Genomic DNA, 18,239 nt, shown 5'->3' on the forward strand with positions numbered 1-18,239 from the left:
AAAAACCAAACAACCCAAATAAAAGGTGAGCAAAGGACTTGAATAGACATTTCTCCAGAGAAGTTATGCAATTGGCCAATGAATATATGAAAGGATCCTTGAAATCTTTAGTCATTAGAGAATGTAAATCAAGACCCTAGGAAGATATCACTTTACACTCACTAGGTTAGCTATTATTTAAAACGAAAAAAGGAAAATAAGTGTTGAAGATATGGATAAATCAAAACCCTCATGCATCGCTGGTGGGAATGTAAAATGGTGCAGCTACTGTGGAAAACAGTTTGATAGTTTCTCAAAAAGTTAAGCATAGAGCTACCATATGACCCAGTACTTCCCTCCTAGATACATACCCCAAAGAATTGAAAGCAGGGACGGAAACAGACATTTGTATACTAATATTCCTAGCAGTATTATTCACAGTACTCAAAAGGTGTAAACAAGTCAAGTGTCCGTCAACAGATGAATGGATAAACATCATTTGATGTATACATAGAATAGGATATTAGTCATTAAAAACAAAGTTCTGCTATGTAACATAGCATAGAAAAATCTTGAACACACTAAAACATGCAAACTGAAATAAACTAGACAAAAAAGGGCAAAAATTTTGTAGTTCCACTTACATGAGGTATTTATAAAAGGTAAATTTAGAGATAAGAAGTAGAATAGAGGTTGCAGGGGATTAGGGTAGTGGGTAATGATGTTTTGATTTTTGATGTGTACAGAATTTGAGATGATGAAAAAGTTCTAAAAATGGTCTTGGTTGCACAGTCTTATGAATGTACTTAATGCCATTAAATTGTACACTCATAAATGATTAATATGTAAATTTCATGTTTTATCATAAAAAATGTTTTAATAAAGTCTGTCTCCTGGCTTCCCATTCTCCCCTCCCTCATAGTATTGGGTCTTTGACTTTCTGGTTAAGGTTAATCCTAACTGTACTATAATTTTTGTACTATTCTGAACATTTTTTTAAATTACGAGGCTAATTTTTATATCAAGAAAATTTTAATTCAGCACTTACGAAGGTTTTTAAAAAAATTAATTCTAGACCTTTAAAAATTTGAATCTTTTAGTGTTCTTTAAGCTATATAACCATGTCATCAGCTAAAGAGAGGTTTTATTTGTTATATTTAATCTGATTATTTCAGTCTGCTTGCCTTTGATAGAATCTATGAGTCAATGTTATTTAATAATGATGATATTAGATACCCATGTCTGTTCTATGATTTTAACTGAAATTAGTACAGTGCCACTTAAAATAATAATTGTGGGTAGTTTGGGGTAAATTTAGTTTATGTCTTTTTTTTTTTTTTTTTTTTTTGAGACGGAGTCTCGCTCTGCCGCCTGGGCTGGAGTGCAGTGGCCGGATCTCAGCTCACTGCAAGCTCCGCCTCCCGGGTTCACGCCATTCTCCTGCCTCAGCCTCCTGAGTAGCTGGGACTACAGGCGCCCGCCACCTCGCCCGGCTAGTTTTTTGTATTTTTTTTTAGTAGAGACGGGGTTTCACCGTGTTAGCCAGGATGGTCTCGATCTCCTGACCTTGTGATCCGCCCGTCTCGGCCTCCCAAAGTGCTGGGATTACAGGCTTGAGCCACTGCACCCGGCCAGTTTATGTCTTTAATTTCTTTTTCTTACCGTTATTAGCTAGCACTTCAGTGTTGTGTTAAGTATCAGTGATGGGTCCAAGCATCGTGGCGTAGACCTATAGTTCCAGCACTTTGGGAGTCTGAGGTGGGAGAATCGCTTGAGGCCAGATGTTTGAGACCAGCCTAGGCAACGTAGTGAGAACTTGTCTCTACAAAAAACACAAAAATTTAGCCCGTGCAGTGGCAGGTACCTGTAGCCCTGCCTACTTGGGAGACTGAGGTGGGAGAGTCACTTGAGCCCAAAAGGTTGAGACTGCAGTGAGCTGTGCTAGTGCCACCACACTCCAGCCTGGGTTCAGAGTCAGACCCTGTCTCAAAAAACAAAAACAAACAAACACAAAAAAACGACGGGGTGAAAATTCTAGCCTTGTTCCTGCTCTTAGAAAGCATTTGATCTTTCACATTAAGTATATGATGTTAGCTGTAAGTTTTTAGTAGATGTTTTTCATAGGGTTGGGAAATTTTTTCCTGCCAGTATGCTGAGAATTTTAATCATGGATAATGTAGATTTTGTCAAATGCATATTTTGCATAAATCCATATGATCATATGATTTTTCTTCTTTAATCTGTTAATATGATGGCTTATACAGATTGATTTTTTGAATGTTTAACCAGCCTTGCATAAAATTTCCATGTGGTCATGATGTATTATTGATTTGAGCTCTTTTTCCCTTTTCAAATGTATTCATTTGGCATAAATTTCCCCCTCAGCACTGTTGTAGCTGCATTCCACAGGTTTTGTGTCTTGTATTTTCTGTCCATTTCACTTATTTTGGTGTATTTTTAAATATCTTTTCAGACTTTAGCCTATTGGTTATTTAGAAGTGTGTTAAATTTTCAGTGTTTCGTAATTTCTTTTACATATTAATTTCTGATCTTGATTCTTTTATGAAAGGTATGCACTGTGTAATTTCAGTTCTTTTACATTTATGAAGATTTGTTTTGTGATCCAAGATATTGCCTGTCTTTATGAATGATTCACGGGCATTTAAAAAAAAGTTTTCTGTTGTTGGGTGTAGTTATCTATAAATGTCAGTTATTGTGCATTATTACTATTTTTTATACCTTGTTGAATGTGACTTACTAAAATTTTGAGGATTTTTGTATTTAAGTAAGGAGAGATTGGTTTATATATTTTTCAGTGCTGTGTTTGTATGGTTTTGGTATCAAGGTAATATTTGCCTTATTAAATGAGTTGGAAATTATTCCCTTTTCTAATTTCTGGAAGGGACTGTGTAAAATTGGTGTTAATTCTTTAACTATTTGGTGTAACAGTCTCCGGTGAAATCCTCTGGTCCAGGAGATTTTTTTTTTTTCAAGAACTTTAAATAACAAAATTAATTCTTAAATAGTTATAAGACTATTTAGATTATCATTTTTGTTGTGACCAAATTTTAGTAGTTTGTGTTTCTGAGATATTGATCCATTTTTTTCTAATCATCTGTCAAGTTTGTAAGCATGAAGTTGTTCATAGCATTACCCTATTTTTTTTTTTTTTTGTTTTTTTAATATGTATTTTTTTACTTTAAGTTCTGGGATACATGTGCTAAACATGCAGGTTTGTTACATAGGTATACATGTGCCATAGTCGTTTGCTGCACCTATCAACCCGTCATCTAGGTTTTAAGCCTAGGTATTTGTCCTAATGCTTTCCCTTCCCTTTTCCCCCTCCCCCGACAGGCCCCAGTGTGTGATGTTCCCCTCCCTGTGTCCGTATGTTCTCATTGTTCTACTCCTGCTTATGAGTGAGAACATGCGGTGTTTGGTTTTCTGTTTCTATGTTAGTTTGCTGAGGATGATGGTTTCCAGCTTCATCCATATCCTTGCAAAGGACATGAACATTCTTTTTTATGGCTGCTTAGTATTCCATGGTGTATATGTGTCAGATTTCCTTTATCCAGTCTATCATTGATGGGCATTTGGGTTGGTTCCAAGTCTTTGCTATTGTAAATAGTGCTGCAGTAAACATAAATGTGCATGTCTCTTTATAGTAGAATGATTTATAATCCTTTGGGTATATACCCAGTGATGGGATTGCTGGGTCGAATGGTATTTCTGGTTCTAGATCCTTGAGGAATTGCCACACTGTCTTCCACAATAGTTGAACTAATTTACACTCCCACCAACAGTGTAAAAGTGTTCCTATTTCTCCACATGCTTGCCAGCATCTGTTGTTTCTTGTCTTTTTAATGATCACTATTCTAACTGGTGTGAGATGGTATCACATTGTGGTTTTGATTTGCATTTCTCTAATGACCAGTGATGATGAGCTTCTTTTTTATTATGTTTGTTGACCATGTAAACATCTTCTGAGAAGTGTCTGTTCATATCCTTTGCCCATTTTTTGACGGGATTGTTTGTTTTTGTTTTTCTTATAAATTTGTTTAAGTTTATTGTAGAATCTGGATATTAGACCTTTGTTAGATGGAGAGGTTGCAAAAATATTCTCCCATTCTGTAGGATGCCTGTTCACTCTTGCTGAGCAGAAGCTCTTCAGTGTGATTGGATCCCGTTTGTCAATTTTGGCTTTTGTTGCAATTGCTTTTGGTGTTTTAGTAATGAAGTCTTTGCCCGTGCCTATGTCCTGAATGGTATTGCCTACGTTTTCTTCTAGAGTTTTTATGATGTTAGGCCTTACGTGTAAGTCTTTAATCCATCTTGAGTTAATTTTTGTATAAGGTGTAAGAAAGGGGTCCAGTTTCAGTTTTCTGCATATGGCTAGCCAGTTTTCCCAGCACCATTTGTTAAATAGGGAATTCTTTCCCCATTGCTTGTTTTTGTCAGATTTGTCAAAGATCAAGTGGTTGTAGATATGTGATGTTGTCATTATTATTATTATTATTTTTTGAGACGGAGTCTCGCTCTGTCGCCTGGGCTGGAGTGCAGTGTCCCTATCTGGGCTCACTGCAAGCTCCGCCTCCCGGGTTCACGCCGTTCTCCTGCCTTGGCCTCCCCACTTGCTGGGACTACAGGCGCCCGCCAACGCTTTCAGCTAATTTTTTGTATTTTTTAGTAGAGACAGGGTTTCACCGTGGTCTGGATCTCCTGACCTCGTGAACTGCCCGTCTTGTCCTTCCAAAGTGCTGGGATTATAGGCGTGAGCCACCGCGTCCGGCCGTGTGGTGTTATTTCTGAGGCCTCTCTTCTGTTCCATTGGTCTGTATATCTGTTTTGGTACCAGTACCAAGCTATTTTGGTTACTGTAGCCTTGTAGTATGGTTTGAAGCCAGGTAGCGTGATGCCTTCCACTTTATTCTTTTTTTTTTTTTTTTTTTTTTGAGACGGAGTCTCGCTCTGTTGCCGGGGCTGGAGTACAGTGGCCGGATCTCAGCTCACTGCAAGCTGCGCCTCCCGGGTTCCCGCCATTCTCCTGCCTCAGCCTCCGGAGTAGCTGGGACTACAGGCGCCCACCACCTCGCCGGGCTAGCTTTTTGTATTTTTTAGTAGAGACGGGGTTTCACCGTGTTAGCCAGGATGGTCTCGATCTCCTGACCTCGTGATCCGCCCGTCTTGGCCTCCCAAAGTGCTGGGATTACAGGCTTGGACCACTGCGCCCAGCCCCTCTTTCTTAGTTTTATGAGTTTTATTGTCAATGATAGTTAAGTGTTCAGAGTAGTAGTGGTGTTTTGTTCTATTTCATTTTCTGATGCTGTTAGGATTCTAGCTCAGTTCCTGTTGGTGCTGTCTGGGGTGGGTGGAAGATGCCTTTTGATGTCTTTGTTCACCTGTGTGGGGTTCTGGTTAGAAGCTGCTGGACCTGGTTTCCTTGTATCATTGGGTGGAAGACAGGGGGATGCTGGCCTCTCTTACCCTATTCTTGCCTCAGATTAGACTGTCTGCTGGTGCCCTGGCTGTAAAGTAGGGACTAGGATGGCCTGGGTGTCAATTCTATCAGTGGATCAAAATGTTGCCTTGGGCTGTGAAGATCAGGGGTTTCACTACTCTACAGCTTCATGTCCCACATACATTCAGCCTCCCGAGTAGCTGGGACTACAGGTGCCCGCCACATCGCCCGGCTAGTTTTTCGTATTTTTTAGTAGAGACTGGGTTTCACTGTGTTAGCCAGGATGGTCTCGATCTCCTGACCTCGTGATCCGCCCATCTCGGCCTCCCAAAGTGCTGGGATTACAGGCTTGAGCCACCGCACCTGGCCCTTAAGTACTTTTTTAAATCATAGACCTTTGATTCTAATCTTAATGACTCTGAGTTTTCTGAAAACTATTTCTGATTAAATTATTGCAGAATTTTAAAAAAGCCTGCTTGATTCTCTTATTATTCTTTTAATTGACAAGTATCTTTATGTAATTTTCTTCTAGTTCAGGCCCATGAAGTTCGTCAGAAAATTCTGGCAACTGATGTTAGTTCCAAAAATACATCTGACTCGAAAAAAATGTCAAGTAGAAACATAAATGATTATCACAGTGATGCTGATGAAGAATTTTACTTATCTGTTGGCTCACCTTCTGTTCTTTTGGATGCAAAAACATCTGTATCGCAAAATGTTATTCCATCTAGTGCCCAAAAGAGAGAGACTTACACTTTTGAAAATTCAGTAAATATGCTGCCTTCAAGTACAGAGGTTTCACTTAAAACCAAAAAAAGGTAACATTTTATGTAAATAATGTTAATTGCACTTTAAAAATTTTACTTTTTGTATTAAAAAATGGTAATTCAATCTTGTTATTTTACAGTAAGGAAGGAGGAATATTAACATGTTATGAGAAAGTATACATTTAGCATATATACAGTTGATAATAATTAAGGAAGGCCTTAAAGTGTACTTCAGAGAAGTTTAGAGGTTAACTTTTCTATAGTCTGGAAAAATGTGTTTTCTCTCTGATAGTATTTGATAGCTTCCTAAGAGAAACAATTTGTATTTTCTCAATATTTTTTGTAATTGTGAGTGTAAATATGTATCAGGTCACTTCTAGGGTAGCAGTGCATAAGTATTATTGAGGATGCTATGCTTTGTGGACTGCTGGTTTCTCTTCTTGGCCTTACCTTTGGCCTTTAGGAAGCAAAGTAGATTATTCAAGATCTTTTGCATTTGGAGATCTCTATAATGAGTGTAATTTCTATGTAGAGTATTGTGTGATTACTGGAGCCAAGGAGTTAAGTATATTCTAAGACTTTGATATTCAAAGTTTGGTCTGTCTCAGTGCTTTAAGATTGCCCTGAGAACCATTGCCTAGCTATACATTTCATTGATGTATACTTTAACCATTATTTTCTCTCTCATGTTTTTCTATTGGTAAATACAAAAGTTAATCTTCCTGAGCAGTTTAGCTTGTGTATTTGGAATGCACAAATCAGCATTTATGTGTTAAATAAATGCCTAGTACAGAATTTTAAATTGGTCTGTATTATCTCTGTAAAGTAGTTCAGGAAGACTCATAACTCAAGAAACGTTATGGGAGCATTCAACTTACCCTCCTTTTAACCTTTTAGGTTAAACTTTGAAGATAAAGTTATGTTAAAGAAAATAGAAATAGATAATAAAGTATCAGATGAAGAGTGTAAAACATCAGAAGGACAAGAAAGAAAACCATCAGGATCATCTCAGAATATAACACGAGATTCAGAATATGAAATTCAACGAAAAGCTAAAAAAAGTTTTTCAACATTGTTTTTAGAAACAGTAAAACGAAAAAGTAAATCCAGGTGAGTTATTAGGAAACATCCTTTGAGGCATTTTTTTTTTTATATTCTATGAACCATATATGAGGATTCCTAATGCTATTTAACTTAGAAATAAGTAATTTAATTAATGAATATTTGAGTTGAAATTTTTGTCTGACTTGTAAGGAGAGATGGTTTTTTACCAGTCAATGAGTCACTACCAAAGCCATTTTTTAGTAGATACTAAATTAGACTTGAAAGAAAACAGGTTCATTCAGTTTTCATTGCCTTCTAGTTTGTCTGTGTGATATCAAAGAATGAAGTCAGTGTGTACTTATGTATGTATGTATGTATTTGTTTTGAGACAAGGTCTTTCTCTGTCATCCAGGCTGGAGTGCAGTGACACAATCTCGGCTCATTGCAACTTCCGCCTCCTGGATTCAAGTGACTCTCCTGCTCAGCCTCCCGAATAGCTGGGATCACAGGCACCTGCCACCACACCTGTCTAATTTTTCTATTTTTAGTAGAGATGGAATATCCCCATGTTGATAAGGCTGGTCTCGAACTCCTGACCTCAGGTGATCCACCCGCCTCGGCCTCCCAAAGTGCTGGAATTACAGACGTGAGCCACCACACCTGACCAGCAATGCTATATTTAGACATTGTTATATTAGGCTGCCCTTATGTCACTATCATAGGTATCAGAGTGCTAGTGAACATACTAGGCAGTTTTTATTGCTGTATGCGGTGGCTCACGCCTGTAATCCTAGCACTTTGATAGGCCGAGGCGGGCAGATCACTTGAGATCAGGGGTTCAGGACTAGCCTGACCAACATGGTGAAACCCCATTTCTACTAAAAATAGAAAAATTAGCCGGGCTTGGTGGCACATGCCTGTAATCCCAGCTGTTCGGGAGGCTGAGGTAAGAGAGTCACTTGAACCTGGGAGGTGGAGGTTGCAGTGAGTCGAGACTGCGCCACTGCACTCTAGCCTGGGTGACAGAGTGAGACTCTGTCTCAAAAATAAAAAGGAAGTTTTTATAAAAACATGTTAAATGAATGAATGAAATTCCCCTTTTGTTCAGTCTCTGCTTCTGCTTCCTGTAGTTGATTAATTATTTTTATGTATATATTTTAAACCTCATATGGATGTTGTCACCACCATCTGAAACAAATGCGTTATACTTGTGGGCTAATTATATTATGTCTGAGAAATTATTTTTAATGTTCTTTTTGATGTTCTAGTGAGTAAAGTTAATTTTATGTTTAATTGTTGTAGTCATATATAACGATTCATTATTCCCAGTGCTTTCTAGCCTCATTGCTTCCACTTATGCTCTTCCTTTTGATTGTCTTTCTTGCATTTCCTTGTGACCAAATCTTATAAATCCTTCAACATCCAGCCTAAATGCTACAAAACCTTTCGTGGTTTTTCTAGCTAATTAGAAGTTATCTTTCCCTATTCTAAACTTTCATAGTGTGAAGGTTGTTTCCTAAGGATATCATCTCTGTTAAACTTAAACATACATTCATTACAGTATTTGTATTGACTTTGTTCTTTATTAGTTTTTATAGAGTAATTATATAAATTTGTGAAATGCTACCGTTAGAGTATATTTCTTAGAGTATTTACTATTTTATGTTATAAGATTTCTCAGGAGTTTGTGATTAGAGGAATAAAGGCATTTTCATTTCTGATTCCTTTTGTATGTTCTAATTAAAAGAGAAAAACATAATCTAATTTTTGCATTCTGTCTTTGTTTCTGTTATGGCTAAACACAGCTAACTGAGCCTTATCCAAGTGAAAAAGTGGAAACGAGTGCGTATGCCAGCTTTGGAGTTTGGATGTTTACCTTGTTTTTTATTTTGTGTATCTCCCTGCAATATGTGATGTGCTCAAAGCTATTAAAACAATCAGGGAAATGTAAAATTAGTCTATCAGATTACCATCTTTGGAATAATTCCTTCCTAAACTTTTCCGACTAATTGGAGGAGGTACTCTGTAATTTCAATGCACTAGTCTTAATTTATTCAACACCTCATTAAATGCCTGAATCTCTTTGTATGTACTTAACATGTACATGCTTTTATGAAAATTTAAGAGTTAATGTTGATGTTTGATTATGAGCCATAAGATAGTAGCTGAAATTGTCTGTCTTACTCTTTATCCTTTTCCAACACTGGGCGTGGGAAACAACAATAATATTCATCATATAGGCTTTCTGCCTTTTAGTAAAATATGTAGTTTGGGCTAGGACTATGGAGAAAGGTCTAGAGTTGGGAAACATTGACTACATTATTTATGACATCTATAGCATTGTATGCTTTGTGATGAGACTTGCCTTTTATTTTTTCCTGTTTCTGTGGCATTAGATTTCTTTTGTGCTTGTGCTACCTCTCTAGATGTGCTCCATTTATTTCTATACCATGATTATAATATGGAAATATATATGAAATATCCAAACGAAATGCATTTTTACACATATGCTGTCATATAACAAGTTACTACACACTTAGCGGCTTAAAACAACATTTATTGTTTTATAGTTCTGTGGGTCTACAATTTATAGTCCTATAGTAATATTAGTAATTTTTACATTCATTCAGCCATCTCTGTATTTGATGTTGCCATGTATGAAGAACTGTGGAATGTAAAAAAAGATAGGAAGAAATTTTCCCCAATCTCTCTCCCCTTTTTTTTTTGTCTGAGATGGAGTTTTGCTCAGTCACCCAGGCTGGAGTGCAGTGGCACGATCTTGTCTCACTGCAACATCTGCCTCCTGGGTTCAAGCGATTCTTCCACCTCAGCCTCCCAAGTAGCTGGATTACAGGCACCTGCCATCATGCCTGGCTAATTTTTGTATTTTTAGTAGAGACAGGGTTTCACCATGTTGGCCAGGCTGATCTTGAACTCCTGACCTCAGGTAATTCACCCGCCTCGGCCTCCCAAAGTGCTGGTATTACAGACGTGAGCCACCGTGCCTGGCCTCCCCAATCTCTCATAATTTAGTAGTAGTCCAAGTCAAATATTAGACTTGGAGTATTGTCAGAAATAATCTTGTTGACTCATTTGAATGTGAAGAAATTCAGACCCCAAAAGGTATATATACAAATATGTAATTTAATATAAGATTATATATAATAGTGGCATTCATTTTGGATTGTGAGTCAATGTATCTGGGTTGTAATTATATCTCTTTGGGCTTCAGTTTTAGTATATATAATGGGTGGGGGGGTGGGATCAAATTAGTTGATGTCTAGATTTCTAGCTCTAAATTTTTGTGATGTCATTACTATTATAAATGAGGGTGAACAGGCATAGAAATGTAAAAGGAGGGAAAGATTTGTAAGATTAAGTGTAAATTGAGGAGATGCATAAACTATTTAAAAGGTATTTAGATTTTATTTCCTAGATGATTTTCTTTACTAAACAAATATAAAAGCTTTTTTTTTTGAACTGTTAAAAGTATCACCCTGTTTCAGTCCCGTTGTTAGGCATGCGGCAACTGCTCCACCTCATTCGTGTCCTCCCGATGATAAGAAGGTTATAGAGGATGAATTTATAATTGATGAATCAGATCAAAGTTTTGCCAGTAGACCTTGGATTACAATACCAAGAAAGGCAAGGCCTCTGAAACAACGCTCGATATCTCCAGCTGAGAGCACTGCACTGCTTCAAAATAGAAAGTCAAGAGAAAGGCGTCATAATATATTACCTAAGACTTTGGCAAATGGCAAACATTCTCATGAACCTCACCCAGTAGAAACATCTCGGTCCTCTGATAAAACAGTACTGGATACAAGTTATGCTTTGACAGGTGAAACGGAAAATGATTGTAGATCTACAAAATATGAAATGTGTTCCAAGGATGCAGAAAAATCATCTAGAAGCAAAAGGACTGTAAAACAAAAACAGAGAAGAAAATTTAAGGCTAAACCAGCTGAAGAACAGCTTGATGTGGGACAGTCTAAAGATGAAAACATACGTATGTCACATAGTACCCAAGACAAATTTCAAAGAAATACAGACAGAAATATGGAAGAGCGTGAAGAGATAGGAAATGATTGTGTTTCCAAAAAACAGATGTCACCTGTGGGTAAGTGTTTATATTAAATATAACTGTGATCATTATTCTAACCATTTTATGTTTTTTTTTTTTTGAGACAGAGTCTCGCTCTGTCGCTCATGCTGGAGTTTATCTTATGAGATGGCAGTATACATAGAGGGCAAAGTGAAAAGGAAAGGCTAGTAGACAAATTAGTATCAGAACATGACTAAGACAAATGATAAATTCTTTAGAAAATAAAAATGTTAAAAAAAATCCTAGGGTACCGTGGGACTATTTTTTATAGAGATAAAAATCCATTCTCTTCCATCTTTCACTCATTTATCTAACGGTTGTTGAATGCCATACACTGCATTAGGCACTGTAATCACAAAAATTACTAACCCATTACTTCTACTGTTAAGAATATCATTCTGGTGGGTTCTGTAGAACAATAGATAATATACATACATGCATAGAATTAAAAGGGAGGGTACAAAATTTTGATTTATCCATAATTTCTTAGGAAAAGACATATGAAGGAAGTACACTTGAAGGATGCTCTCTATAATTGTCAATATTAAACATTTACTGAGTATCTGCTATGTTCTACACACTAATTTTTACATATATTCTGTATTTAGATTGGTTAGTGAATATAATGCTGTCATTAATTACCATGGCAGTTGTATTAATTTTCTATTGCTGTCATATGACAAGTTACTATACACTTATTGGCTTAAAACAACAAACATTGATTATCTTATAGTTCTGTGGATCAGATGTCCCACTGAGATAAAATCAAGGTATTGGTAGGGTTTTCTTTCTTTCTAATGATTCTGGGAGAAAATCTGTTTCTTTGCCTTTTCTAGCCTCTGGAAACTACCTGTATTCCTTGACTCATGGTCCTCCTCCACCATCTGTAAAACTAGCAATACCAGCCTTCTCATGTTTTGAATTTATCTTGCCTCTTCTTCCATCATTTCATCTCTCTGACCACAGCTTTTAAAGGAAACATAATTAGATTGTGTCAGCCTGGATGATGCAAAATAATGCCTCTATTTCAGAGTTTATAATTTAATCACACTTTAAATCTCCTATAATTTAATCACCCTTTAAATCTCCTCTTCTTAGGTTGAAAAAAATCATTTCAAAACAGGAAAGCAGTAATTGCCTACTTTTACTTGGGACGTTGTAGAAAGGAACTGTATTTTTTTTTTTTTTTTCAGTTTCAGAAGATACTTATTTTTTTGGGTGAGAAGTATATAAGAGTTATCAAGCAGTGTGGAAAATTTGCATTTTAATAGGACGTTAGTGCTTACTTCAGCAGCATTTATAATTGGCAGAAAGAGAACATGTGACTTTTAAAAATAGAGATGAAAAGAAGGCCACAGGATAAATTTAAGAAGTTCCTATCATTGAGGGTGTTTTTTTTTATAATCTTGTGGTTTTCTGAAAACTCTTTTAGTAGATTGTGAATTGGCTTTATGGCTTTCTTTATTTTAGGAAGCAAGAAAAGTAGCGCTAGAAAAGATAAGGGAGAAGCTAAAAAGAAGCACTTTTCCAGTGAGTCCAAGAACAAACTTGTGCCTGAAGAAGTGATTTCAACTGTCACGAGAAGTCGAAGAATTTCCAGGCGTCCGTCTGATTGGTGGGTGGTAAGATCAGAGGAGAGTAAGTATTTGTATTTAAATTATGTTCGTTCATAGATAAAATCATTCTGTAAGGGACATTATGTTTGATTTTATATTTCTATAGAGAGACTATCATGAGGACCAAGTTAAATTAGGTCATGAAAAGGAATATTAAGTCAATTGTAAAGATATTCCTTAAAACTTTAATATATACAGTATTTTAGGTAGAGGGATAATAGCTGTGGGAAAACAAAACCCCAAACCAAAAATCTCTGCTCTCATGGAGCTTATGTTCTAGTTGGGAAAGGCAATATAAATAATCCAGCTATTTTAATGTCTTGGCTGTGAGGGATACAAAGATTGATCATATGAGGTTCTGCCACCAAGGAGTTTATAATCTAAAAGATTATAGTTTATTACACATAAAAAAGTAAATTACTTGTGTTGGTGGTTCCCAAGACTACCCTCAGATTTGGTAATTTGCTAGGATAATTGGGCATATAGTTGTACTCATGGCTGTGATTCATTATAGTGAAAGGATGCCGTGCAAATTCAGTAGAAAAAAAGTGCATGGGCCAAGTCTGGAGGAAATCAGCAGAAGCTTGAAGAGTCCTTTCCCAGTGGATTCCCACAGGAGTTGCTTAATTCCTCTAGCAATGAGTTGTGACAAATAGGCAAAATGTCTATCAGGGAAGCTCACTAGAGACTTAGTGCCCAAGATCTTTACTGGGGGTGGTCACATAGGTACTCTCTACCTAGCAAGTACTACATACAATTCCAGACTCCCTGAAGGAAGGCAATATTTGCCTAAATCATATTTTTTGTATAAGCGGTTTCAGCCCACAACACCACATTTGCCAATTAGTAAATGACAGGAACACTCCTGAAATTTAAGTTTACAGGGCTAACTTTGAAAGCAGGCCCTTTTAAAAGTAGTATACTCAGAGCTGCTTTGCTAACTTTTTTCTTTACAATATGAAACATTTATTGTTTTGGAAGAATTGTCACTTTTTTAAAGGAAGTGATCCTGAAAAGATTGGTGGATCATAAGGTGGCATTCTCATACACAAATACTATTGACTGTTGGGCATTTAGATTAATAAGTGAAAGATTAGTACAACTATGGCATTGTATCTGTGAGGCCTTATTTCTATGAGTTATTATTATTTTATTTTTTTTAATTATACTTTAAGTTCTAGGGTACATGTGCACAACGTGCAGGTTTGTTACATATGTATACATGTGCCATGTTGGTGTGCTGCACCCATTAACCCGTCATTTACATTAGGTATATCTCCTAATGCTATCCCTCCCCACCCCCCATTATGAATTATTAAATGATTGAGTTTCTTGATTAATAGCAGCAAGTATTTATTTTGTTACAGCCTTTGGATTTTGGAGTCAGATCTGTGTTCAGAGTATCACTCTTCCACTTTTAGTAGATTACTTTGTTTAGTTTCTCATTCTGTAACATGATTACCTCATTGAGTTTTTATAAGGTTTAAATGCTATTAGCATAGTAGGTTTGGCATATGTTAGTACTGAAGTGTTAAATAATAGTGTTACTGCTTTGAGGAACTCACTTTTCTGCCCCAGGATGCCTGAAATGCTAAAGAAATTACTAGTGCATCACAACTGTGGCAGATGAGCACATAAATAGATGGGTAAATAAGTTCTTTTTTTTTTTTTTTTTGAGACAGAGTCTCGCTCTGTCGCCCAGGCTGGAGTGCGGTGGCGCAATCTCGGCTCACTGCAGTCTCCGCCTCCCAGGTTTAGGCCATTCTCCTGCCTCAGCCTCCCAAGTAGCTGGGACTACAGGCGCCCGCCACCTCGCCCGGCTAGTTTTTTGTATTTTTTTTAGTAGAGAAGGAGTTTCACCGTGTTAGCCAGGATGGTCTCGATCTCCTGACCTCGTGATCCACCCGTCTCGGCCTCCCAAAGTGCTGGGATTACAGGCTTGAGCCACCGCGCCCGGCCAACAATAAGTTCTTACAGAACTTGGATAAATGTGCTAGATCTCTGAAACTCAAAAAACACTTATTTAACAGTCCTGAAATAGATGTTGGATTTTTGATCAAGCTGGGAGTTGAAAAAGTGGAGGAATCCTTATATATCATACAGTCTAAACTGTCATCTGATGGGAGAAGAAATTGAAGTCTGAAGTTAAGAAGAACAACTTGAGTTGTCCCCAGCCTGCCTGTAGTATATGTGACACTGTTGCCCTTTCATATATATGAAGAAATGTATGTATATGGAGTACTTGCCATGGGACAGGAATGAGGTAAAGTAGGACCAGGACTAGGGTAAGACAATGAGACAGTAGGGTGAAAAATTTAAGGCACTCACAGGATTGTATTAGTTCAGGCTCTGTACTTGCACAGACCTGAAAATGAGCACCTTCTTGAATTTTACAGCTGAGGCTACTCTTGTTTCACCATAGTCCTGCCCCTGTCATTAGGCATTGGGAATATACATAGATAAAATACCAGTCAATTACTTGGGGTCAAGGAATTATCAGTCTGCTGGAGGAGCGGGGTAGAGGTAAGTAAACAGTTGTATGTTGATAGCAAGCTACCTAAGACTTGGAAATTAGGGAAAGCTTCCTGAAGGAAGAATTAGGAGTTAGCTAATTAGGAGTTAGCTAATTAGGAGTTAGGAGTAAGGTGGAAGTTATGGAATGTTTTAAGTAGAAGTAGCTTGTGCAGAATCTGGAGCAGAGAGCTTGATCTTTTCTTTTTTAAATTTAGTGTGCTTTAGAATTGTCTGGGGGCTTAAGACACAGGTTACTGGACCCTACTCTGAAAAGTCTTTGATTCCCTGGGTCTGAGGTGAGTCATGATAATTTGCATTTCAAATTCCCAGATAATGCTGATCTTGCTGGTCTAGAGACTGCCTTTTGGCAACCAGTGCTTTAGAGAAACTATAGATAGTTCAGGACTGATGACTTTTTTTGGTTTGTTTGTTTGGAGGGGGGTTTTGGGAGTTGCGGTTTATGAAATAAGCAAATCTAGATGTAGATATGAATTGATGTTGAAAGTATTTGGACTTTATCCTGAATCTATTCATAATAACTAAAATAATTAAGCAGGGTTGTAATGATCCAGTTTTTGTTTTCCAAAGGTGATTCTTGCAGCAGTGTAAAGAATGGATTGAAAAATAACAAGACTAGAATGGGGGAGATTAGTAAAGAGACTGATATAATCCAGATACGAAATGATGAGGGCTTCTGCTAATGACAAGAGGGAGAGCTTGAAAGATTTGAAAGGCATTAATAAAGTAGAATTGATAGGATTTAGGGCATGATTGTGGATAGGAGTAGTAGTCTTGCATGATTCAAATTTCTGATTTAGATATCTGGATAGAATAGGTAGTTGTATTTTTCATTAAGATAGAAAATAAAGCAAGAGAGGCAGTTTTAGAGGAGAGCAGTAGGTGGATATTATAGGTATCAGCATATAGATAGTAATTAAAGCTCTGGGTAGGTAAGTCCTTCAAAGAAGGTATATGGAGTAAAAAGCTGAAGCTGTCACCTTGGGGAATATCCAGTATTAAGGATGGCCAAAAGGGCGGTGGGCAGAGCCAGAGAGTGTTTCTTGAAGCCGGTGACAGATTTGAAGGACCTGTTTCATGTGTCTATAAACTGAAGAGCTACATTATTTAAAGAATTTAATTTGGAAATTAGCCTATGAGATGTGTGTGTGTGTGTATGTGTATGTGTTTATATGCAAATATAAATACTGTTGGTGTTTCAGTGAGCCAAATCATCTGGACAAACATACTAACTTTAGGTTACCACTGAATCCTTCAGGTCCTGTTTATAGCAATTCTTCAATAAGAAATGAATTACCAGTGCTTCGCAACAGTAGACAAAAATCTGCTAAGAAAACAAATCAGTCATCTAAGAATATTGGAGAAAAAACTATTCCACTTAAAAGGCAGAAGACAACAACTAAAGGCAACCAAAGAGTACAGAAGTTTTTAAATGCTAAAGGTTCTGGAGGTACCGTTGGTCATGATGAAATTTCCAGTTGTTTGCCAAGTGAGCCACTGGAAAGTGATGAGGAAGACTTGGCTAAGAAGAAAAATCTTGATTGTTCTAGGTAATATCTGTTATGTGTACAATATAGTTACTTTTGTTGTTCAGCATTTAATAATTTGTGCTATTTAATCATTTATAGACAGGCAGTAACTAGCATGAAGAGCTCTGCACTCTGACATACCCGGTATTAAATCCAGTCTCTACCATTAGCTGAGTGACACACAGGCAAAGCAGTACTCTGCACTTGTTTCCTGATATTAAAATAGAGAATAGTACATAGCACCTGAGATTATGACTGTTAAATTTAGTAAGATATTGTCGTCCAAGAGTTAAACTTTTTTTTTTTTTTAAGAGACAGAGTCTTCCTCTGTTGCCCAGGCTGGAAGTACAGTGGCATGATCACAGCCCACTGTAACCTCAAACACCTGGGTCAGGTAATCCTCTAGCCATAGGTTCCTGAGTAGCTAGGACTACAGGTGTGGACCACCACACCTGGCTAATTTTTTAATTTGTTATAGAGATGAGGTCTTGCTTTGTTGCCTAGGCTTGAACTCTTGGTGTGAAGTGATTCTCCTGCCTTGGGTTCCCAAAGTAGAGATTCACAAAACAAACAGACAAAAAACACATAATATAAAATGTACTATCTTTATCTTTTTTAGGTGTATAGTTCAAATTGTTTCCTTTTAAGTGAGATTAGTGTGATTTCAATAGTTAGGAATATAGCTTAATACTTTTCTTCTTAGGATGATAATAGTTAACATTTTTTTGAGTTCATACTATGTGCCAAATATTTGCTAGATGCTTTTAATGAATTCTTATTAGTTACAAAAACCTACTGAGATAATACATACTTTGTGTTAGAAGCAGTAAGGTGCTGAGGATGTACTGAAATAAATGGCAGTGTGTCCTAAAATATATTAGTGTATGCCATTATAGTGCATAAAGAAATCCCATACACCTTCTGTTTCACTTTTTCGGGCCATTGTCTGCTTTTCTCTCTCTTTTTTTATTATGTTGCTGGAATTTGCTAGTATTTTGTTGAGGGATTCCAATCTGTAGCTTGCTTTCCTTCTGTTGTCTTTGTTTAGTTTTAGTATCAGGGTAATACTGGCTTTATACAATGAATTGGGAAGTATTATCTCTCTATTTTTTGAAACAGTTTGTAAATAATTTGTCTTAATTCTTCTTTGGATGTTTGGTAAAATTCAGCAGTGAAGCCACCTGTGCCTGAGCTTTTCTATATGGGTAC

General features: G+C 37.0%; 1 protein-coding gene across 1 annotated transcript in view; it reads left to right on the forward strand.

The window, feature by feature from the left end:
• CENPC (centromere protein C) overlaps window positions 1-18,239 on the forward strand; it is a 68,670-nt gene that overhangs the window by 14,722 nt on the left and 35,709 nt on the right. The window contains exons 6-10 of the mRNA XM_011940289.1: window positions 5,970-6,255; window positions 7,102-7,314; window positions 10,755-11,368; window positions 12,824-12,991; window positions 16,760-17,051. Of these exons, the coding sequence (XP_011795679.1) occupies window positions 5,970-6,255; window positions 7,102-7,314; window positions 10,755-11,368; window positions 12,824-12,991; window positions 16,760-17,051 (1,573 nt within the window). The remainder of the gene's footprint in view (window positions 1-5,969; window positions 6,256-7,101; window positions 7,315-10,754; window positions 11,369-12,823; window positions 12,992-16,759; window positions 17,052-18,239) is intronic.

This window comes from Colobus angolensis, unplaced genomic scaffold (assembly GCF_000951035.1).
Source record: "Colobus angolensis palliatus isolate OR3802 unplaced genomic scaffold, Cang.pa_1.0 Scaffold189, whole genome shotgun sequence".
NCBI lineage: Eukaryota > Metazoa > Chordata > Mammalia > Primates > Cercopithecidae > Colobus > Colobus angolensis.